Raw genomic sequence first — 23,934 nt, forward strand, 5'->3', positions numbered from 1 at the left:
ATCCACTCACACGTTGGGGAGAGGGGAGTAATATTATCCCCATCCTACCTGAGGATCAGAAGCAGAAGATGAAGTTTTATTCACACAAGGTCATCCCTAGTTCCCAGATTCTTAACGTCACGGCTATCCAGCCACTTGTTTTTAAATGTGTTGTTAAACCATTCTTTCCACGGTTTGCTTCTGATTGTTTATTACAGCACAGTTCTAAAGGTGCAAGGGTGTTGAAGTGCTGGTGTCTTTCCAGGACGGCAGTCCCCTTTCCTCTCTGCTGTGTTGTCAGGGATTGATGGGGAATGGCCAGTTCACACTGAGCCCTGAGAAACGTTTTATGGTAAAGGAGGAATTCTCCCTCGTTTTGTAAAATCTAGGACAAGGTTGAAAGTCTGCAAGTGTGGCACTGAAGAAGGGAACTTTTTAAATGGGCTACTTGGAGAATGCCCCTAATTCATTTGCTTTGCCTGATTTGCAGCAACAATTGTACATTGGTTCCAGGGATGGATTGGTTCAGCTCTCTCTGCACAGATGTCACACGTATGGGAAGGCTTGTGCAGACTGCTGCCTTGCCAGAGACCCATACTGTGCCTGGGATGGAAACTCGTGTTCCAGATATGCCCCCACTTCTAAAAGGTAAGAAAAAAAATACAACGTGCTGTAAAAGATCTTGCTGCTTGCAAGAATTTTAGAGGTTCCCAATCAGAACGTGTTGCCTTTTTACTTAGCATGTCATTTGCCTTAAAATTTGATCATACTCTGGCCATGTTTCACATTTCTGCTCAAAGAGCTGTGAAGGCAACATAGCTTTGTTTAAGTGTGTGTGACAGTAACTCGGCTACTGCAGCTAACATCATAAATCCATCACTTTCCTTTTTTATGCTGAATGATTTAAGGCATGAGATGCTCAGATGGAGGTCCAGGTTGTAGCTGACTCTGCCCAAGATGCAAGAGCCTCTCTTAAGCTTCTGCCTTTTGCCTAGGGCACCACCGTGGTTATAAAGTGGAGTTTAACATAGTATCCCAGAGTGGTCAATAATAAAATACATTTAATTCCCTGATCTAAACTAACAAGCTTCTCCTGTCTGATCTAACTAACCCAGATAACTTGGCTCAAAAAGTGTCACTCTCATCGATGGTATTTGTGGTCTAGCCATGAGAGGGAGACAGAGATTTAAGTACTGTGATTTGACCGCATCGGGAGCAGTTTTTCCACAGTGAAAGAAGCTTCATCTGAATTTTCTGTACTCACCAGCTAGGACAGCAGCATGAATCTGCATGGAGGGAGAGCACGCTGCGGGCTGTAGCAGTGAAGTACCTAAGTTGCTGGATGTGTCTCTTGGAGTTTTTGGCTGATTTAGCCAGAACTCTGAGCTTGCTTGTTGAGCCAGAGTGCTTCACAGCCTCCTCATTCCCCTTTGGATGAAGTCTTCCTGACAGTAATTCTTGCAGTGAGGGTCGGAGGTTGCAGTCTGAGCTCAGGCTCTGGAATGAGACTTTCTACCTTAGGGGCTGCAGGGCTGGGACCTGAGCAATTAGACAAACCATTGAAGTTAATGACTCATAGGTTATCATGTCATGGTGTCAAGGAACTTTATGTGTTCTCCCTCAAAGCCAAAGCAAACTAAATTCAGGGAAGCATAAATGAAAGGAGAAAAGCAAGTGTTCAGGCTCACTGCAAAGTTAGTGACACATGAGGCTTGCTGAAGCCTGAGGTGGGCTGGGACACAGAGATTGATGGTCCATGCTTTTTAACAGATGTGCAGTTTGGTGGGAAGGCCAAAAGTCTGTGGCTCCAAAACAAGGGATGGGTGACTGGCCTTGGGAATCCTCCAGTAGATCAGTTACTTGAATATTTTTCTTCTGTGTAGCAGCCTGTGCTTCCAGCATGTCTACAGCTTTTACCAGAGTGGACAGCTCAGCCTCGGGAACCCCCTGTCCTGCAGAGGCATTGCTCTGCACGTAGGAGGTCCCACTCCTGTTATCTCCGGTGTGGCTGTGGGTCTACCAATTCTTCTACTAAAAAATTTAAATACAAACTTCTATTTGTAGCTCTTGGGAAATAAATGTGGTCATCCACAGCGGAAGAGTTTGCTTTTTTTTTAAATGTTGTTACACTGAAACTACACTAAATCACAGTGAGTTTAAGTAACACACCCAGAGATTAGCAGGCAAGTTAGTTGTGGAAGGGAGCAGACCATCTCAGACCATTGTCTCAAGCTTTTTTGCCGTCCATAAAGATGAAAGATAATCAGGTTTGTCAATTGTTTGTTACCAAATTAAAACATACGCTTTTCTCTCTTAATTTTAAAGGTTGGTTTACCAGTCAGTATTACCTTGGGCCGATCCTGAGCTTAATTTTGAATATCACCTGTTGAACCTCAGATCTTTTCCACGACATACAACATTAAGGATGTTTTTAGGTGTTTCCAAGATAGTCCACCCCACCAGGAGACCTGTGCCCCGTGCTCCTAAAGCAGGTTTAGATGCTCTTTCTGTCACTATATTGCACGATCTTTATTCTAGGCAGATTTTTTTCTCTCCCTTTTTCCCCTCCCAGTGGTTTTCCCAAATCACAGGCCCTTCTCTTGATGTCAATTGTACAAATCTCTCTAGGCCACATGCTGCTTTGAGGGTGAGGCTGGTTTTAGTTAAGACTGTAATTGTCAGCAGTAGGGTGGGAGCAATGCGAGTCCACATCTGCTGAGCTCCTCTGTATTTTGTTGTTGAATTCCAGCAATTATGCCTGAAGTGTTACAAGTTTGCATGCTCTTCCCATAGGCGAGCCAGAAGGCAAGATGTCAAATATGGAGACCCTGTTGCACAATGCTGGGATGTGGAAGACAGTGAGTATTTTGCACCTTTCTTGCTCTTTAGTCACTTTGACAGCAGAGATTGCTGTAAGGGTCTCCATCTGTCTGCGAAAACCTGCTGAGCCTGACAGAATAACACCATTAAAGCAGTTGCCTTTCTCACACTTCATATACATTACCCCTCCTGCAGTTAAAGTTGGGGAGCCGGGGCTGATAAGGGGCAGCCAGCATGGGACAGCACCCTCGCATCCCTTACAAGCGACCCTCCCCAGCACTCACCCAGGGGAGGAAGATGTGCCCGTGATGCAAAAACATCACACACATCCCTACAAGTAGCTACCAGGACCTCCGTTCATCCAGAAACAGGGGAGAGAATCCTGCGAGGAAACCCGCAGGGGTGAACGGGGAACATGCCATCTTCTCCCCTTCCGCCGCGTACACTTGACACTAGTCCCAAAGCCCAGCTCCAGCTGCCAAACCAGCCCCTTCCCCTCCCCGCAGCTACTTAAATACTCCTGTTATTAACAAGAGCCTACCCCCCCTCTCCCTGTCGGCTCCCCCCTCCCTTTCCCACACCCTCTTTTCAGATGCCAAAGGGTCTGGCTTGCTCCTTTGGCAACCGTAGCACTTCTCTTACAGTGAGCACCGTCAGTATGAAATCCTGCGGTTGCGCGGCAATCTCTGCAGCAGCGTAAAATAAATGAAAAGCATTCAAAACCAAGCTTGGGTTTGTCTGGGGCTCTTATTAAAATGAACAACCCAGTCAAAACAGTATTGATTGTATTGCTGCGCTGAATGTTTGGTTCGGGACGAGCCACCACTTTCCATTGATCTCTGGTTATTTTCATGCCGCTGTGGTGCTGGATGCCTGCCGCAGATCTCAGCGTGAGTCACTGCAGAAATCAGAGCTGCTTGCCACAGGATCAAAGACTTAAGTCTGTTGCACAGTATAGAGGACTCTGACTGTACATGTGTGCATGAGGACATAGTTAAAAAGTCAGGGTAAAATCTCATTTCCATTAAAGTCAATGACAAAACTCCTGTTCATTCCCAAGGGCCAGAACTTCCCCGCTTGCTGCTTACCATGGCTCTCCAAATAGTGGTATCTGAAACTGTGCAAAGCTCAAGGTTATAGAAACTCTAGCAGAAAGGCTGACAATGTCACATTTTCCTGGAAGGATAAAGAGATACTGGAAGAGTTGGCTTTACCAGACAAATGTAAAACGACTTAGCACAGAAACTGGTATTAATCCTTTGCCCTGATGTAGTGCCACCAATAGAAATTTTATCCAGCTGGGGATGACCCCTGTGTGCCATAAAACCATGAAGCTGACCTGTGCCACTCCAGGCTCTTGGCTTATTTTTGCCATTTGCGATAATTAATAACATTATGGCCCCAAAAACTATTTAAATTCAGTGCTCCACTGTGTGAGATTCCCTCCCAGAGACTTCATTGGCTGCATGAAGTTGTTTGGCTCTACTGAAATCTCAGTGGCACAGTGAAATAAAAGTATTTAATGCGGAGAGCTTGAATTTCTCTAGATCTCATATAGGTACTTACTACATTGAAAAAACAATCCAAAATTGTATTCATTTTGTTGTTGAGCTAACTTTTGACTTAGGAGACACCACTGCTTTCACTTTCCTTTCTGTTATTGGCAGGGCGTAAGAAACATCTTTAGTCTGATGGTAAGGCAGATAAGATACAGATAAGACAGGCTGGAAAGGGAAATGGAAAAGCAGAGATTAGAAATTACTTGCTCAGGTTTATGGAAGGCCAAGAGAGGAGCTCAGATCTGCTTATGGCTCCTTCAGTGTTTGGTCTGAAACGTACTACAGAGCATTTTAAATTATACTGAGGGAAGGTAAACTTCAGTTTACTTTAGTCCTGTGACTCCTTTAAAGTGTTTGGGATGAACAAACCAGACCGTACAATCTACCTTTAGCAGCTTTAGCTTAGGTTTAGTAGTTGCATTACTTAAAGGAAAAATACAGGTCAGATTTTAAATTCCTCAAAGGTGAAAGCCTCAACTTTAAAGTGGAGCAAGTTCGTGATACAGATTTTATTGACCTCCTTAAAAACCAGTTGCAGTGAAGGAAGGTTAGCAGCCACCTCTAAATCCTCATAGTTATAGTTTAAGCTAAAAGTTAAGTTTCCTTTTGCTTTTTTATAATTCACTCACTCTTACAGCATCTGTTCTGAATCAGGCTATTTTCCCATAGCTTTAAAAACCAGGTCAGGGTTAATCTCCTGTACCATGTTTGCTTTCCAGGCATTAGTCATGAAACTGCTGATGAAAAGGTGATTTTTGGCATTGAATTTAATTCAACTTTTCTGGAATGTATTCCAAAGTCCCAGCAAGCCTCTATTAGGTGGTATATTCAGCGCTCTGGAGAAGAACTTCAAGAAGAGGTAAGTTATAGTCATCAAGGCAAGCTTCCTCTATAGAGAATTCAGCTGAGCATTGAAAGGCAGGAGTTATTGGGATTAGTCGATGTTTTACTTTTCTTTGCCTCACCTTAGGTATCACATAGCCTTCTGGTATCACCATTTGGGGCATGCAGTGGGGAAGAGAGAAGCCATTTGCACTGTGTCATAAGCAGATTTAGATATTTATTTTGACTTACATGCTCATTCTATTAAAAAAAAGAAGAAAAGATAAATTAAGGTTTAAATAGTGGTAAAAAATCAAAGTACTGAAAAAAAAAAAAAGCCCTTTTGTCCAGTAATTAACACAACAACTACTTCTGTAGGTAAAAGTATGTTCAAAATGCTTTAATAATAATAATAATAATAATAATGCTCCATTTAGTGTCTGATTTCATTCCCTTATCATGTTAAGCAGCGTAGCTAAGAATTGCACGTATGGCTTGCTGCTTTTCTCCATCTCTCCCCAGAGAAGGAGTGCCCTGTGCACTAAAAAGGTTTTTATTTGCTTTTTTTCTTGTTAGTGGAGTCTGAGAATTTTTCTTAAATGGTACTCTGCAGAGATGTCAGGTTAAAGAATTGCACCTTGCATCTGGAGTAGAAAGAGGTGAGACTTGTGATGGCCCTTAATTCCTGCAGGAAGCAGGTTTGGGGTCCTCACTGGTGGAGGAGCCCTGGAGAAGCCTCCAGGTCCCTGCATACCCCCTGCACAATTTCCTGCTGATTCCTCTCTGAGCTAGTGACAGAGGGGCCCTCTGATGTGCCCAAAAGGTCAACGTGCTGGGACTGATTTGGACTGGGTTTGGGTGAGTTTCAAACCTCAGGAGTTTTCATAGCCTTCCTCTTACATGAGTGATTTTCTGTCTGAGGCCAAGTCCTGCTGTGATGGCAACCATGGCAACGGGGAAGGAGAAGGGAAAAGAACTGCCCTTTCAAAGTAGCTGGTCCCAGGTGTTAGATATGCTTTTTTGTTAAATGTTCATCTGAGACAAAAATGAGTTTAAATGACAGGAACTATCAAACACCCAACTGGTCTTCCACTCTCAATGATAATTCATCCCATGAGACTTTTTGAGTGCAGAAAGTGTGATGGTTCTTTCTAAAGGCTGGGGAGATGCAGGCCAGGGCAGGTGCCTATGAGAGCATTTCACTTTCCTTTCTGTTATTGGCAGGGCGTAAGAAACATCTTTAGTCTGATGGTAAGGCAGATAAGATACAGATAAGACAGGCTGGAAAGGGAAATGGAAAAGCAGAGATTAGAAATTACTTGCTCAGGTTTATGGAAGGCCAAGAGAGGAGCTCAGATCTGCTTATGGCTCCTTCAGTGTTTGGTCTGAAACGTACTACAGAGCATTTTAAATTATACTGAGGGAAGGTAAACTTCAGTTTACTTTAGTCCTGTGACTCCTTTAAAGTGTTTGGGATGAACAAACCAGACCGTACAATCTACCTTTAGCAGCTTTAGCTTAGGTTTAGTAGTTGCATTACTTAAAGGAAAAATACAGGTCAGATTTTAAATTCCTCAAAGGTGAAAGCCTCAACTTTAAAGTGGAGCAAGTTCGTGATACAGATTTTATTGACCTCCTTAAAAACCAGTTGCAGTGAAGGAAGGTTAGCAGCCACCTCTAAATCCTCATAGTTATAGTTTAAGCTAAAAGTTAAGTTTCCTTTTGCTTTTTTATAATTCACTCACTCTCACAGCATCTGTTCTGAATCAGGCTATTTTCCCATAGCTTTAAAAACCAGGTCAGGGTTAATCTCCTGTACCATGTTTGCTTTCCAGGCATTAGTCATGAAACTGCTGATGAAAAGGTGATTTTTGGCATTGAATTTAATTCAACTTTTCTGGAATGTATTCCAAAGTCCCAGCAAGCCTCTATTAGGTGGTATATTCAGCGCTCTGGAGAAGAACATCGAGAAGAGGTAAGTTATAGTCATCAAGGCAAGCTTCCTCTATAGAGAATTCAGCTGAGCATTGAAAGGCAGGAGTTATTGGGATTAGTCGATGTTTTACTTTTCTTTGCCTCACCTTAGGTATCACATAGCCTTCTGGTATCACCATTTGGGGCATGCAGTGGGGAAGAGAGAAGCCATTTGCACTGTGTCATAAGCAGATTTAGATATTTATTTTGACTTACATGCTCATTCTATTAAAAAAAAGAAGAAAAGATAAATTAAGGTTTAAATAGTGGTAAAAAATCAAAGTACTGAAAAAAAAAAAGCCCTTTTGTCCAGTAATTAACACAACAACTACTTCTGTAGGTAAAAGTATGTTCAAAATGCTTTAATAATAATAATAATAATAATGCTCCATTTAGTGTCTGATTTCATTCCCTTATCATGTTAAGCAGCGTAGCTAAGAATTGCACGTATGGCTTGCTGCTTTTCTCCATCTCTCCCCAGAGAAGGAGTGCCCTGTGCACTAAAAAGGTTTTTATTTGCTTTTTTTCTTGTTAGTGGAGTCTGAGAATTTTTCTTAAATGGTACTCTGCAGAGATGTCAGGTTAAAGAATTGCACCTTGCATCTGGAGTAGAAAGAGGTGAGACTTGTGATGGCCCTTAATTCCTGCAGGAAGCAGGTTTGGGGTCCTCACTGGTGGAGGAGCCCTGGAGAAGCCTCCAGGTCCCTGCATACCCCCTGCACAATTTCCTGCTGATTCCTCTCTGAGCTAGTGACAGAGGGGCCCTCTGATGTGCCCAAAAGGTCAACGTGCTGGGACTGATTTGGACTGGGTTTGGGTGAGTTTCAAACCTCAGGAGTTTTCATAGCCTTCCTCTTACATGAGTGATTTTCTGTCTGAGGCCAAGTCCTGCTGTGATGGCAACCATGGCAACGGGGAAGGAGAAGGGAAAAGAACTGCCCTTTCAAAGTAGCTGGTCCCAGGTGTTAGATATGCTTTTTTGTTAAATGTTCATCTGAGACAAAAATGAGTTTAAATGACAGGAACTATCAAACACCCAACTGGTCTTCCACTCTCAATGATAATTCATCCCATGAGACTTTTTGAGTGCAGAAAGTGTGCTGGTTCTTTCTAAAGGCTGGGGAGATGCAGGCCAGGGCAGGTGCCTATGAGAGCATCGCCTCTGGGTGAGATGTGACTCACGGCAGTTAGTCCCAAAGTTGCAGCCCCAGTTACGTCTTGGGCTAAAGAAAAAAGCCAGAAAGCCAGAGTAAGGGGATACAAGGCACTTCTGATTTTCCACCAAATAAGACAAAAAAACTCACAAGGCTGTATATTGACTATGACACTGCAGTACTTTTAATTTACTCCCCTTCTTTTACTCATGCTTTGGATCGGCAAGGATTCTTTCCTCTGCTGAGAATAGAAACTTCATTAATTTATAGATTCAGTGCTTCCCACAACATGCACTAAACACCAAAAGAAAGAGATTACTGGTTAAAAATACCACCTCTAACCTCCATTACAGTCCATACTTGGAAAAAAAAATACGTGATCTTCTGATCAGCTGGCCAAGCATGCTCTCAGCCACAGGTGGTTGAAGTGAAAACCCAGCTAGAAGTGTATCAGCCTTTAAAGACCTATGGGCTTTCATTGTTTGTGCTTTAATTGATTTACCTTTAACTGTCCTGTACAGAAGACTCTGCGTTCTACTTCCCTAAGGCAGCAGTTTGTAAATGCCCTTACATATTTGATCAGGGAAACAAGTAAAGTACTTGCTTCATTCTAACCATGTGTTTAAGACTCATTGTTAAGTAAATTTAAGCAGATAGTTAACAGGTCTTTGTTTTTTGGGGTTTTTTTAGTGTGTGTTTTTTCTTTTTTCTGAACAGGAAGTTATGGTCAAGTTTTAGGAGACTCAATCATTTTTTAAAATAATGTATTACAACTATAGCATGTGCCTGAGCTTCTCAAAAAGAGCTACAAACTTTGCGTAAAACAGCCAGTTCCCTGTGAAGAATGTAATATTTCTGTATCATAAGGAGCCACACTTTTCAGATCTGAAAGCCTCTTTTGAAGGGCTGCTTTTGAGTTTTATCTGTGTCAATTTATGGGAAAAAAAAAAATCAGTTGATTTTCTCATAAATCACAGGTTCAGATAGGCCTCTGAAGGTCAGAAAGCCAAGCTCAAGCTATCTTTCTTATTTGATTGTAGGACAAACTGCAGGCCAAACCAACTTTTGAACAAAGTTAGGGCAGGCTAACCTATATAGCATAGCCTAAGTTAAGGCTATATTATTTTTTGCCACGCTTTGTATTTCCAAAAGGGTCATTGCGGCAGTGACCTGGCCCCTGCTACTTGTTCTGGGGCAAATGCCAGTTGCCCAGGCATGGTGATGTCCAGTACTGCAGGACCGCCCAGTGTGCCAAGGATGTGCATGTTGAGAGAGTAAGGGAATGCATGCATATGTGTGATGGCATTTGAAGCTCCAGCAAGCACACAGCATACATCTTTGCACATTAAACAGCAATGTTTACTGGGCTTGCTCTGTGTAAACAATCTGACATCTGTTTGTACGAGAAAAGTAAAGCTTTGCTAAAAGGCTAGATTAACCTTTGAGGCAAATTTAGAGGAAAATTTGAAGGAGAAATCTGCAGATGGATTTTCTACATTATGAATGCTAACAGTAGGCAAATAGCTTTTTACCACATATTGTCCCTAAAGCCATAGCAATGTTTCTGTGATCTAGCTTTGGTAAAATAGAAGTTGGAGCACATGTTCCACAACTCCTTGGGGTGGTTTTGTTGGTTCATTTTTATATATTTTTTCCAGCCTTTGAAGATAACAGCCTATATAAAGGCATATGGACATATTGATGATTACAGGATCAGATCACTTAAAGACAGTGTATAGCTATTAGTTTTGTTTGATTTCTACCAGAAAATTCTTATAGTAACAGAATTTCTAGTATTTTGACCCAGGTTAGTTCCAGGGTCCTAAGAACTTGAACTCCTTCTGAGCAAACTCAGCTTGCACATCTCAAATCATCATATTGGGAGATATCATTTTATATTGATGATTACAGGATCAGATCACTTAAAGACAGTGTATAGCTATTAGTTTTGTTTGATTTCTACCAGAAAATTCTTATAGTAACAGAATTTCTAGTATTTTGACCCAGGTTAGTTCCAGGGTCCTAAGAACTTGAACTCCTTCTGAGCAAACTCAGCTTGCACATCTCAAATCATCATATTGGGAGATATCATTTTTAGAAGGAAAATAAAAGAAGGGGGGTTTTGTTATTTTTTAAGATAAAGATAGTAATCTAGAAATGTCACATTTTCAAATGCATGTGCCTAAAGTTAAATTCCTAATTTCATATATGGCTGCCTGAATAAATGACTGGGTCTGTAGAGATGCTGAACAATCATTCCTCCTATTAGATAGAATAAGGGTGTTTGCAGGTTAAAATGTTAATCCTTTGTTAATTTGGGAATCTAGAAATTGAGATTTTCAGGTTTTCTAATTTGACTTATCAGTGAAAATGAAATCATCGGTATTAGAGCCTAATTGGAGGCCTTCCTAGAAAATCCAAAGATCGGCGGAGTAATAGACTTTCTTTTCAAAGTACTTCAATCTGACAAAAATACCATATGTGACAGAAACAGTGTGGTCATGTTTAATGTGTAGCTTGATCTTTGCTCAGCCCATGCCTTACCATAGGTTTTCCCATTACAATTATATTTTCTGCTCTCTCTCTCACTTCCTGCAGCAGGTTTCTCAAATAACGCTGTACATTATTTTAGTGCATGTCTACATAGCGGTGTAACTTATTGTGATGACGATACCATGCTTTGCAAATGACTCCGTGCACCTGGAACTTAGGTTACGGACTTTTAGTTCCAGGGCTGGAACTGTAATGTCTCAGCAAGTCTTTAAACCTGGCTTTACAAATAGACAGCTATGCAGTGTCCCGGACATGCACTACAGCTTCCTGAGGGAAGGAAAAGGGCAAAATCCAGACTAGATGGGAAGCGTTTGGCCCAGCAGGATGTCCCCGACTTTTCACCCTTAGGGTCATGGTTCAGAATGTGACTTCCAGGCAGAGCGACCTGTGGGGAGGGACAGGATCTTCTGTGGTACAGGAGCTGTCACCAGGTCATTTTGCTGCCAGTGGGAGTACATTTCCCTGTAGTTTGGGGCCGTTTTAAGGTCAGGAGTCAAATATCTAGTGCTTTTGTGTTTAGTGCTGCTCACGCAATTGATCATGTTTGTTCCTGTGCGTGCAGGGTTAGTCACTGAGATGAGGGAGAGCGTTTCAGTGGCTGGAATTCATAAAAAAAAGCGGGGACGTCATCTGTTCGTAATGTCTTAAACTGCTGAAGTTTTCTGAAGCTTAAAACAGACATTTATTTCTTAAAGAAATTCCTATGTGTTCTGTTATGTGTATAATAGGTGTCAGGACTGCAAAAAGCAAATGCATGGCTCCCTACAAAGCCATTAGTTTTGGTGCCCCATGGCTCTGAAAAGTATTAGCCCCCCTTTTTTAGGCTGCCCTTCACCCTGAGTCTCCTGCGGCTCCAGGTCTGCCAAGCTGCCACGTCCCCTTGCAGGGGACAGGACAAGCCATATAGTCTGAAGTGACAGAATAGGTGCAGATCACTCTTAACTCTCTCCTTCCTGCTCTATTCATACCTGGGGGTGAAAATAAATCCACCAAAAGGCAGGAGAACATTTCAGTTTCTTCTTCAGCGGTTCTCACCTTTTCCATATTCCTGCCCCACAATCTGGGCTGTGTTTTTCTGACGGACCCAGCTTAACGGGCATCTGATGTTTTGGTAGGTACAAGAGTGTGACTCACTCTTGGACAGGCCATCTTGCTAGGCACAAGAGTCTCCCCCATCAGAGCAAAGAGATGTTGTTTCCATTCCACATTTTAGCCAGACTGAGAAGACATTTTTCAGTCTATCCAAGACATAAGTTTCCATATCTTTTTATGGCTGGATATTTTTGCATCATGATCGCGATTTTCTTTGTTACAAACACCTGGTCAGCAGCATCTTGTGAAAAAAGGTCACAGATTCAGTGCCAGCCCTAAAATCTGGGAGTTGGATGAGAGCTAAGTAAGGAAGAGGACATACACCAAGGTCTGAGTTTCTAGTAGTACCTTCTGTTAGAGGAGTATAGTTCAGTGTTTGAATCCTTAGGTCAATGAGAAAGAGATCGAGAGGGGGAAAAATAAGAAGAGATTCATTCTGCAGCCTAGGGACAACTTATAGCTCTCACGCTTTCACTCTTTTATTTTATTATATGACTCATTGGTGCTTTTTTTTCCCCCTAATACCTTGAGATTCTTAAGTAAGACTAATATTTTGGACAGTTTTCTGGGGAAAAAAAAGAAGTAACTCTGAACTGAGATACAACACGTGACATTTCTGCTTTGATTTGGATATACTGGGGGAGTAGGAGTTTAAAATTTAGTTTCAGAATAAGAAGTTAGCTTCACCTTGAAAATAATAGGAATCATGCATCTCCATAATGATATTGTACCAGCAACATGTTCTTCATTTTTTCCTGTAGCTTCTTGGTAAATAAAAAAGATGTTAAAACAAAAAAAAAAAAAGGAAAGAGAAATTAACTCTACAACTGCGTTGGAGTTAAATGATTATTTTCCCAGTATGAGAGAAACAAAGTCATGTGTAACAATAAAGCCAAAAAAACCCAGACTGATCTTTATTTCCAGTCAAATGATGAGGATGAAGAAGAAAACAATAAAAAAACGAAGATGAATGTGAATTCTCAGCAAATGTTCCTAATTTTCCTTTCTCCTCCTCTCAGTTTGTTCAGGGGTTGCAGCTAACCCATGATTAGTCCAGCTTTACCTCTAACATCTTTTCACATGTTGATTAATGAGGGAAGGCAGGCTTTGAAGCCACTTTCTTCTCCCAGACAGGTGCAGTGTTTTAACTGTGAAAGAGTTGACATGTGAATTATTTGTAAAGAGGGAGCTATCTAAACACATCATTAGCAAAGGACAAAAGGCATTGACCTAACCTGGTGCCACAGCACTTTCAAATCCTTGGTTGTTTTCCAACTTACTGATTGTTTAAAGATTTGCCATCAATATTGGCAATGCCTATTTTTCCTCCATTGTTAAACTCAGGTTGTGAAAATCAAGTGTTTGATTTGCATGGAGATCTTTTCCCTTTGTCAAATATTGCCAGTATCTATGGCATGTGCCATAATTCAGGTATTGTAATTTTAAGCAAACTTATGTGCTTATCATGGGGGATGAAAAGTACAATTTATTGATAAAATATTGTCAAAAATCTGCTCCCACTCCACTAAGAAAAGAAAGTTAATGGTAATCAATTGCTTCATTTTTGTGGTTTATAATTTGTGCCCTATTGAACAAAGCTATGTCTCTCATGTTTAATTTCTGTTGTATGCTCAAATTTAAGCACATGTCAGCAAGCTTTTATGAATTAAAGCCTTTGTGCTTCTGAACTCTTAAATCCCATCTACAAATATTTTAGGAGAGTTATTGACTATGACATATTGGGGGGGGGGAGCAGTGAATCCACAATTGACCAAAACAAAATGATGTCTTTTATCTAACTAGTCTTTTCATTTTCCTCAAAATTTAATAAAATATGTTTTACATCTATAGGTCAGGAACCAAAGAGCACATTAAGCATTCAAGTGAAAGGTTAAAGATCTACTACCAAGTAATGAAATGCCAGGTGTTTATGAAACTCCAGAGCCCTGTGGGGGGAAAATAGAGAGGAAAGACAGGAAGAGTTCTGAACCTATGGGTAAAACAACATAAACAGGATACCAAAAAGAGAAGTGAGGGGGGAAAACAGTAATGAAGTGTTGCTCAATACGTGTGAAATCGGAGCCATAATTTCATCCTGCCAGAGGATAAGAAAGGAATGAACAATGAAGGCACAGAGAAGGAGGAGCTGACAGTCACCGTAAATCAATATCCAAGGTTAACACAGGACATTCTGTAAGAATGCTGCTTCATTAAAAATAGGAGTCGTGATGGCCTGGGATTAAGGGACACAACCAATTTAGACTCTGTAAGCTTTCTCTGCAGTATCCCAAGGCAGAGGGGGGCAACTCCATCAGTTAACACGTTTACGACTAGAAAGTGATGGCTGCTGCACAAGTGGTAAACAGTTATGAGTAGCAGGGTGCTGGACTTGGGGGTCCAGTGATCTTTTCAAGTCTAGATCTGCCATTATTCTGCCTTCTTTTCACTGAAAATAGGCAAAGCACTAGTGAGAGCTCTTTGGACTGGCACCCAGCCAGCTGAAACAGCCAGCTGGAGATCTTCCAAGTGTAGGAGGTACACAGCTGTCAAGGCGCTCTAGACTACAATACTGGCAGAGCCACCGATAGGCAGATGCTACTGCTGCAATTGCATCAAGCCCTGAGAGATCAGTCCTGTTTTCACTCAGACAATGTGGGAACTTGGTCTTTGCATAGTGCCTTATGGAACCCAAATGTCTGGAAATTAGCTGCTTCTTCCCATTCTTTTCCCTAAATTTCTCAGGCTTGGGTCTTCATGTTGACATGAAGCCTGGGCAAAAAAAAGAGGGGCTTCCTTGTCATATTGCAACAGCCAAGCCTCCAAGCACTTCCACCTGGCCCCTGCTCCTGCTTCTCTCTGTGGAGTACAGCACCACAAGGAAACACCTGCCCTAGACATATTTCTGCCTACAGCCACTTATTTGTGGATTCATGTATACATTTTATGCTCCTGTTTTTACTGTAAGAAAGGAATGTTTACTTGGAATGAAGTGTCACCAGCTGATAAAACTGAGGACTACTGCCCTACGCTGTAGGTTCTGGAGGTGGAAAAGTGTTTTTTTCTAGTCTCCCTCCCTGCTATCTTCTGTGTTTGTGCTTGTGTTTTGACCATGATTTCTCTGGTTTAAATTCAGTGTAGTAAATCAAAAGTAGCTTGTGCTCATGTAGCACCTGTTTTCAGGACAATCGATTTTCCAGGAATTTCCTGAAATTAGTATGATTTCACCCTGCTGATGCCAAGTAGGCATGCTTATATACAGTTTACAAACAAGAAAACTAAAGGTCAGGGTTGACCCAACACCATCAACTGGTGGCAGGAGCCAAAAAATACTTGGCCACAGAGTCAGGCAGCCAGAGCCATGTTCTGACCAGGCTTTTGTAGCGGTTGATTTCTTGTCTCTGCTGCAGCCAGATCAATGGTAGGACACAGGCCTATATCCATCCATCCATCCATCCCTCCATCCACATCCATCTACCTACGTACCTACCTCCCTCCCTACCTACCTCATCTGTATGTTACTGAAGACTGTTACAGCTGATACAGTAGCAAGCCAAAGTCCCTTTGTCTCTCTGTGCTTGTATTATGTATATGTGTATTGCTTTTTCTGGTGATCTTTAAATGGTCTCTCAAATTATTTAACCCTTCCAAAGTCATTATCATAGAAACTTAGAAAAGGGTAAAGCAAAAAGCCCTGGGAGGTCATCTCATCCATCTCTTTGCTCCAAGAGACCCTATTATGATAAAGTACTAGTGAGTTAGAATCGTAACAGATGGAGAATCATATGTATGTATACATTTTTTCCCATGGAGTAGAAGAGGGAATCATGCGCAGATTTTTTACATAAAGAAACAGTGTGTAGCTTACCCACTGTGAATAAATCTAATTTAGTCATCTTTATGCCTCCCTGATCTTCATCCTCTGAAGTTTGCTGGAGGGTCAGATGTGCACTCTGGGAAATTTTCCAGATTCTGTGTTGGTTCTCTCTGCCCCCACTCCCCCCTTCTTAACCCACTACTCAGCCTTGTGCTGAAGTTTTTCTACATTATAACAATGCCACCAGCAGTGCTGAGGCTGCATTTAAGGCCCTGGCTTTGCTGCAGGCTGAGCAAGCAGCACTCCAGGTCCTTCGGTGTGGTTGTGTGCTGCAGCCTCTGTGTGGCAGCAGAACATAGCACGCCTGGGAGGTGGCAGCTTTGGGCTAGACCAGGATCATTTTCAAAGGAAATGCTGGTGTTGGACACTGGGGGGTTAGGGCTCTGCTTTCTACTTCCACCTCTGCTACTAATCTTTATATGGTCTTTGGCAAATCACTTACCTTCTGTGTTCGCCAGCTGCAAGAATACTTAGGTGCCCAGTGCCCCATCCTGGATTTTGGGTTGTTTTTATGCTTTTTTTTAGTCTTAGGTTATTTTGGAAATAATTTTCAGATCACCAGATATGTAACTTACCTGACAGTGTTATTACTCTAAGGTGCACCTTATTCTTAACATGTGAGTCTTGCTGTATTTTTTGAAATATTTCCATTCGTAAATGAAACTACAGTTCCACACTGACAGACTCCAGCTCTCACTTGCAATCTCATTCTTTTCTTTGCTCTTTTTTTTTGCTTTATTTTTTCATCTAAGTTCTTCTTCTCAGATCTTAATAAAAGGATTGTACTGGATTGTATTTGTCTAACCTCATTGGGTGCTTTTAATCACTTCTCAATGAGTCAAAGCCAGGATCAACTTCCTTTTGTAAAATCCATTTGAAGAAGATCAGAATCACAGCATTTCACTTTGAAAATCAGTCGTAGTATTTATTTTCAGTGTAATAGAGCTTCAGCGCTCCAGATACATTCAAGCACCCTGGTATATTGAGTGCATTACAGATACCTCAAGAAGAGCAGTTAAAAAATGGATGGGATTTGTGGCACTAAATAGCTACCCTTCCTTGGAGAACATAGTCTAACTTAATGCATTGTGGTGTGATGAGTATTACTGTCTGTCCTTTCAGCTGTACAGGATATATCTTTTACTACTGCATGCTGAAATGTCAGTGATACAGATGCTATAGTTAGGAGCAGAACTCAGACATTGGAAGGATCTCCTGATGTCTGTCCCAGCTGCACATGTCCCACCACGTGCTGGCACCTGAGGGACGGGGCATGCCGTGTGCCAGCCGAGCCTTTTCTCCACCTCAGGATTGGTCTGACACGCATTCTGGTTTTGCTGATGAAACTCACGTATTGCATTCTTCTTTGTCCAACCCCACAGCTGAAGGCTGACGAAAGGATCATCAAAACAGAGCATGGGCTGCTGATCCGCAGCTTGCAAAGAAGGGATGCGGGAGCCTATTTCTGCAAAGCCCAGGAGCACACCTTTGTCCATACCATTGTGAAGCTGAACTTAAACGTCATTGAGAACGGGCAAATGGAAAGCACTCAGAAAACTGAGGATGAGGAGGGCCGGGTGAGGGATTTGCTGACGGAGTCCCGGCTGAGGTACAAGGACTACATCCAGCTGGTCAGCAGCCCCAGCTTTAGCCTGGATGAGTACTGTGAACAGATGTGGCACCGGGAGAAACGGCGGCAGCGGAACAAAGGTGGTGCCAAATGGAAGCATGTGCAGGAGATGAAAAAAAAGCGAAACCGAAGGCACCATGAGCCAGCCAGGCCACTGTCTACGTAGTTTGTAAATGCTATTTAAAGAAAGGACATTTTCCATGAAAAAAAAAATACTGTGTTCTGGTTTTGTGCATCTTGCCTATGAATTAGTACTGCTTCTTACTGAAATCAGATAACTCACCATCACTATTAATCTGTATGAGACTGTACAATGGGATTCGATACCAAATGAGACGTTCCTTATTGGAGTACCACACACCAGGCAATAATTTCAAATGCATTCATTAAAAAGAAAAGATGTACACTTTTAGCTGATTTCTGGGTAGCCTGAGGCTACATGAGCTGTATTCTGTACTTCCTGCATAATTTTCACATAGGATTTAGTGTCCGTGTTCCCATGTTAATATTTGCTGCCACATTCCACCCCAGAGGTGGCTACATTTCAGGGGAGGGCAGATGTATTTCTAGTTCTTTGGCATCTTTCTGAATAAAAAGCATGGTAGAAATGTGTGACAGATCTGCAAAAATACCCGCTAATTTACCCATTGGGCTTGTATACAGGCACATGGGTGGGGTTTGCTAGCACAGAGAGGCACTGCAAAAAATCAAATTAAGTATTGGCTTAGGGACAACATTCATTCTCCCCATAAAAGAAACACAAAGCATAATCATAGTTTAAAAGGGGGGAATTATCGAGCGTTACTCATTAGAGTTTGAGTAGCCACCAGTTTGCAGTCCATCTGCTGAAATGAAATGTTGACTCTAATTGAAACTGCCACCAAGATGCTTGGGAGTAAATTTCCTAAGTGGTCCATGGGAGGTATATGCACAAATCCTATTAACAAATACTGGGATTCCTGCCTGCACCTCTCCTATCTCTCCAAAAGTTTGACTCTGGCTGTTTCTCTGGCCCTTTGCTAGCTTTGTTTTATGCAGAGGAAAGGAAGAAAAAAGACAACAACAAAGCTAAAACAAAAGACGATGAGGGAAAATATTTAGTGGCTGAGACCGGTGCTCTTGACACAGAGCTGACATTCCTCAGATGTGTGTATACTTTGGGATTTTCTCCCAAAGGTCTTATGTATTTTTAAGTTGAAAATTTGCATTGTTGGAATTAATACTTTTATTATAATTAAATAAAACAAAAGATGTCCATGTGTAAATACAACTTGTAAGTTAGAAATTTGCTATATACCATAATTCCATTTGTAAAGTGTTCCTTGGTTCATATTTTGGTTTTAATAGTGTAATTTTTTCCATATAAGCAAGAAACACTGGCCTCACTCTTGTCTATTTTACGTCAATGTGATTTCATTGATTTTATTCCTGATATGCAGCAACAAACACAAGCTCAGAATCAGGCCTACTGTCTCTTCTCATGAGCCACAGCCCCCCTTTCCTCTCTTCCATCTAACCTCCCTCCGTTTTGCCTTTCACGCCTTTCTGAGTGTGAAATGACAAATTAACCACTTCCTCACATGGAAGAGAGCTTTGATGGATACCAAAACGACAGACTTTTCTTCTCATGCATTCTACAGATCTTGAGAGCAAAGTCTGTGGGAAACCCTTGTAATTGGTGTGCACCTCACTAAGGAACCGAAAACGTTGGCTCTGAAAGTTGTAGATTCACCCTTGCCCATGCTAGTGTTTGTGTGCGCGTTCACTCCCTGATCGATAATTGTGTAGATCCAATTTGCATCGTTGTTCATTTCCTCTCTGTTGAAAGTCAGATATGGCGAAGTGTTTGTCAGATTTCAGAAAGGAATCTCAGCTTACCCACATTTCTTGTAAAACCCAAAAACTGAGTTTGCATGTGTTGTATAAAAGCCAGCGATACCATATGTCATTAATTTTAGATGCTTTTTTAATAGGAGATGTATGAGTTAATTAGGAGATACTAGATAGCATGCGTGCAATGCTTTGATAGTGTAAAGCACTGAGTGCTAAATACTATAAAATACATCTGTGGGGAGGAGGGAATTTCTCAGCACAGGACCTTTAATCAGCAGAGAGATTGATGCTGAAGATACTAACCAGTCGTACAGTACTTTGAGAACACGCAGAGATCTTTTTGGCATTTTTGCTGCAAAATAATGTAGGCCAGGCATTCCACAAGAGGCTCGTCATTTTGGGTACCTTGATTTTAAGGCCAATTAAGACTACTTAAAGGAGGTATGGGGGGTATTAAACTACTACATATAAAGCACCCTAAGACAGGGATACTCAGTATTCTTGGCTGGAAGGTTATGCTGTCACCGTACAGAACCTGCCCAATTATTCCTTATTAGATTTTTATCAGTCCACAAAGTCCCATTTCTCTGACTTGGACATTAGGTAAATGAGTGGAACCACACCAAGGGTATGGAATAACAGGTGGTCTGCACTCACATGCACTGACAAAGGACCTACTCTTCTCCCCGGTGGTGACGCAGTACTTCAATTATTGCATTTCAGACAACTCTCATCACATGTTTGCCTACTTCATAAAAAAGCAAATCAATTTCTTCTTCCATATTTTTTTTTCTCCTCCATGAAAACTAAATCATCTGATTTATGTTTAGATATGATTGGAGGTATGTATTCTACAAATGAACCCCCCCTACTGACTTTAGTAGAAGTCTGGGATGACTAAGGGTCTCAGTGCTGGGAGCATTAGAGTTAAATGGTTGAATTAAAATGTTATTACTCTTAAAAATGACTTTCATTTCTTTTATTTCAAATGTTGTTGCAATGAGATTCTTCTTAAAGAAATGACCTCATCAGTCTGGGGTACACTGGTAGCGTAAAACCCCAAGTGAGATATAAGGCCTCTTCCATCATGGGAAATAAATTCAATATCCTCCAAACCAGTGTGCTGTATTGGGTTCATGCCACCCCAGGGAGCATATTTAATAATATTGCATAGATAAAAGTCTGTGTTTTGATACACTGGGTAAGATGTATGCTATAGCTGGCAGGGCTAGCACGGCTCCTCATGCACAGCAGGTATTACACATGCAAGGAGGCCAAAGGACCTTGGAGACCAGGGAATGAGAGGGACAGATGAGGGATTACTACAGGAGGTAAGACAGGGTTTTGTTAGGCAGAACTCAGCAATGCAAACCCAGGAGTAGGAGCAGGAGGAGCAGTGGGTCTTTCCACAACCTGCAGTCCCAGAGAGAGGTTCAGAGGATGAGCTAGCCCAGAAACTGTAACAGGAGAGGATCCCCTCTTTTCAAAAAAATTAATCTTCTGTATAATTTAAAGTCTCAACTCTAAGTCTGCTTAAATTTCAAATCAATGTTTTGGGGGTCAGCTGGGCCGCTGTGAGCTGTACTATGAGCCCCAACAGGCCCACAGTTAAATGAAACTGAGCCTTGCCTCCTTCAAGAGCTCCATAAAAATGAAGTTAAACAAAGTTTTGGTCCAGAGTGGAAAAATGCTGCCTCCACCTTAATAACTGTAGGTTTTAAACAGATCCCTTATTGCATATGATACAACATAGATATTTATTTACATATGCATTCAACCAGGAGTCCAATTATTAATACATTATTTTTTCCTTCCACAAAACCTTTCCATTCACCCTATTTCAGCAAAAGGTCAGCGCTGGGCTGAACTGAAGTAGTTTCAAACAGATTCTTAGAGTAACCAGCACAATGTGAGCTGTAGTTACAAAAATGCTGAAAACTGACATAAGCTTTAAAACCCAACAGGGCCCTAAACTTTGTAGCGATCTTGCAGTCAGTTAAAATAAAACAGAAAATGGGATTAGCAGAAAAAAGAATAAAGTATTAACACTTATTGTGATAAACTAGTTCCGTTACTGGAAACCATTCCAACAACAGGTGTGAACGTGTGTGCATGCCATAAGCAAATACTTTTCTCTCCAAGCAGTTAAACTTACATTGCTTGAGGTATCTAAGAACCTGAATACTTTTCAGTTCTTACGTAGATTTTGGACCTGGTTCTTATGTCACTCATAATGAAATAATTAGGTTAAATGCAACAGATTTCCTCTGGTTCACGTGCTTTTGAGATCAGAAGATCCCTGCAGTTCAAATGCTATGAACCCTTTAATCTAACCATTATGGGTATTGATCTGCATTTAACATTTCAGATAATGCATAATTATTTGTTGTTATTATTACTCATTATTCATGTAATGAGCCCATGTCTCATAATAATGTCTCAATATTTAATAATGACTAATGGAAATTGAGTTTGCTAATGTTTTGTCATATAAGCATATGTGTATAGGAGTGCATATACAAATGTCTTATTTTCTGTTCATTTTATTATAAGATTAATTTGCAGAAGGCAAATGTGATTTCAAGAGTCAAGGTTCAGCTCAGCTTCCACTGACAGCAGAGATTAAAATCCTTCTAGAACTGAATCATAGCCTAAGTAGACTATAATCTATTTATAGTCTGGTAGTCAAACACCCAAAGCTATATGTTATTCTGTAGAGTATATTGGCCTGGTTCTTGCACACAGTTGTAGACGAGATGTGGAGGTCTAAGGAATTACATCTGCATGAATGGAAAATTAAGCCCACATGTCTCTTTAATATATTGTTACCTTTTATAAACTTTAAATGGTCTCTATTGTAATATTGTACTATAGTGTTGCTAATATTACCCTGAACTAGGCTTCTGTCATTAGCTGAAGTGTGACATTCTTTGCAGTTGTAATCCAGATTTCGAGGTTTGTAAAATAAGTTAATTACAGTAACAAAAAAGAAGGCATGGGAAAAGAGTTTAATTATAAATTCTAAAAGGCAGATTTGTAATATTTTATTTCTATATATCAAAATAGTGGTTATCCTAAAATGTGTTAGAAACACCAGCATTTGTTTTCCTTTTTTGGTCAGGTAAGGATACATAACAAATTGTAATCTTGAGTTTATCACTTTCCAATGTGTGGCTGAAACATCTGGTCTGACAGCTGTAGCAAGACTGGGTTTTTACTTGCTTGGTTTTTTTATTCCACCAGTTAAGCCCATTGTCTCCTGCCTTTGAGACTCTCCGGTCTGTCAGGTAACCCCACTTTTATATGGAGGAATACTTCCGGATCTGGTGTTTCCTTGACATATAAACATCCCTACAAAGTCATAGTATCACAGTCTGCCTTCAGACGATGACTTTCCTAAGCATTAGCTTTTGCATTCAGTCACAGATGCAAACCAAACACGGCGAGGTAAATTGGAGACCAGATGGAGTTTTCATTTACAAAGGAAATTTTTGGGACTGTTGCTTAAAGCTCTCCTTTCTCTTTTTGCTTATGTGGTTGCTGTGTATAATTCTCCAATTTAAAATCAAAGTCTTTTGTGCTTTAAAGCATAAGATTTTCCATGTGATATAAAAAACCAGAAGAACATTTCCAGGTGATTTTTTTTGATTGATATGGACTGCTGCTTAATAGTTTCAAACAATACAAGCCAAGGAAATCATCTTTACAGCCATAGATGGTTGTGATATTTGTAAGGAGCCCAGACACATCTCAGTTTTGGTGGTGTTTCATATTCTGTTCCCTTCCTTTTATGGTGTATAAGTGCTTTGGCTGGGTTTGGGTTTTTTTGGGGGGGGGGCTGGAGTGGGGTTTTTTGGTTTTGGTTTGTTTTTTTGGGGGAGGTTGTTTTGGCTTTTTGGTTTTGTTTGTTTTGGGGGTTTGGGGTTTTTTTGGGTTTTGGGGGTTTTTTTGCGTGTATGTGTGTGTTTGGTTTGCTTTTTGTGTTCCACTCATTTTTTTCATGTTATTCCTCCTACTAAAAGGAACCATGCCTAAAGCCAGATGCTTTCTGGTGGTGCACCATATGATGAAGCAGTAAGAGGAACAGAAGGCTTGGGCAGATATTTTGGTATGGAGACAACACAGTATATTTTCAAGGGGCAAAGTCTATGGCTTAAATGACTATGCTGAGAGTATTAAAGACCATTGTGCCATTTCTCTGGCCCAGGCTGAAGTTGAGGGTAGATTTACAGAAGATATATTTTTTTAATTGCTGAAATACTGTCAATATAAACAGATCCAGAAAATCTAATCTGTTATTAGGTCTGTTATCTATACTTGCCAGAAATATAGAAATAAAAATACATGAACAGAATTTCACAGATTTCCACTTTCTAAATTTATTTTCATATTTTAAAATGCTTTATTTTTAAAAAATGCTGTCATTTTCATTTTAAAATATGTTTATTAAAATGTTTTTCATTAAGAAATTTTTTTTTTCTTAAAATACTTTTAAAAGATGCACTTTCAAGTCTCTCTTTGCAAAAACATCAGGAAAAAATGGGAAAGTTGTAAGTGGAAGTGGAAAATATTTTATATTTCCATGTGTTTTCAAAAAAAGAAAAAAAAAAAACAGCATCAGAAGTTGTTCATGTCCTCTTGTGG

The 23,934-nt window shown here is 40.8% G+C and overlaps 1 protein-coding gene across 1 annotated transcript in view; it reads left to right on the top strand.

The window, feature by feature from the left end:
• SEMA3D (semaphorin 3D) overlaps positions 1-20,334 on the top strand; it is a 105,651-nt gene extending 85,317 nt beyond the window's left edge. Inside the window, exons 15-18 of the mRNA XM_009285518.2 lie at positions 470-627; positions 2,773-2,837; positions 7,016-7,155; positions 17,210-20,334. Of these exons, the coding sequence (XP_009283793.1) occupies positions 470-627; positions 2,773-2,837; positions 7,016-7,155; positions 17,210-17,623 (777 nt within the window). The 3' untranslated portion in view covers positions 17,624-20,334. The remainder of the gene's footprint in view (positions 1-469; positions 628-2,772; positions 2,838-7,015; positions 7,156-17,209) is intronic.
• Positions 20,335-23,934: the final 3,600 nt, after the last annotated feature.

This window comes from Aptenodytes forsteri, unplaced genomic scaffold, assembly GCF_000699145.1.
Source record: "Aptenodytes forsteri isolate BGI_AS27 unplaced genomic scaffold, ASM69914v1 Scaffold87, whole genome shotgun sequence".
Lineage (NCBI taxonomy): Eukaryota > Metazoa > Chordata > Aves > Sphenisciformes > Spheniscidae > Aptenodytes > Aptenodytes forsteri.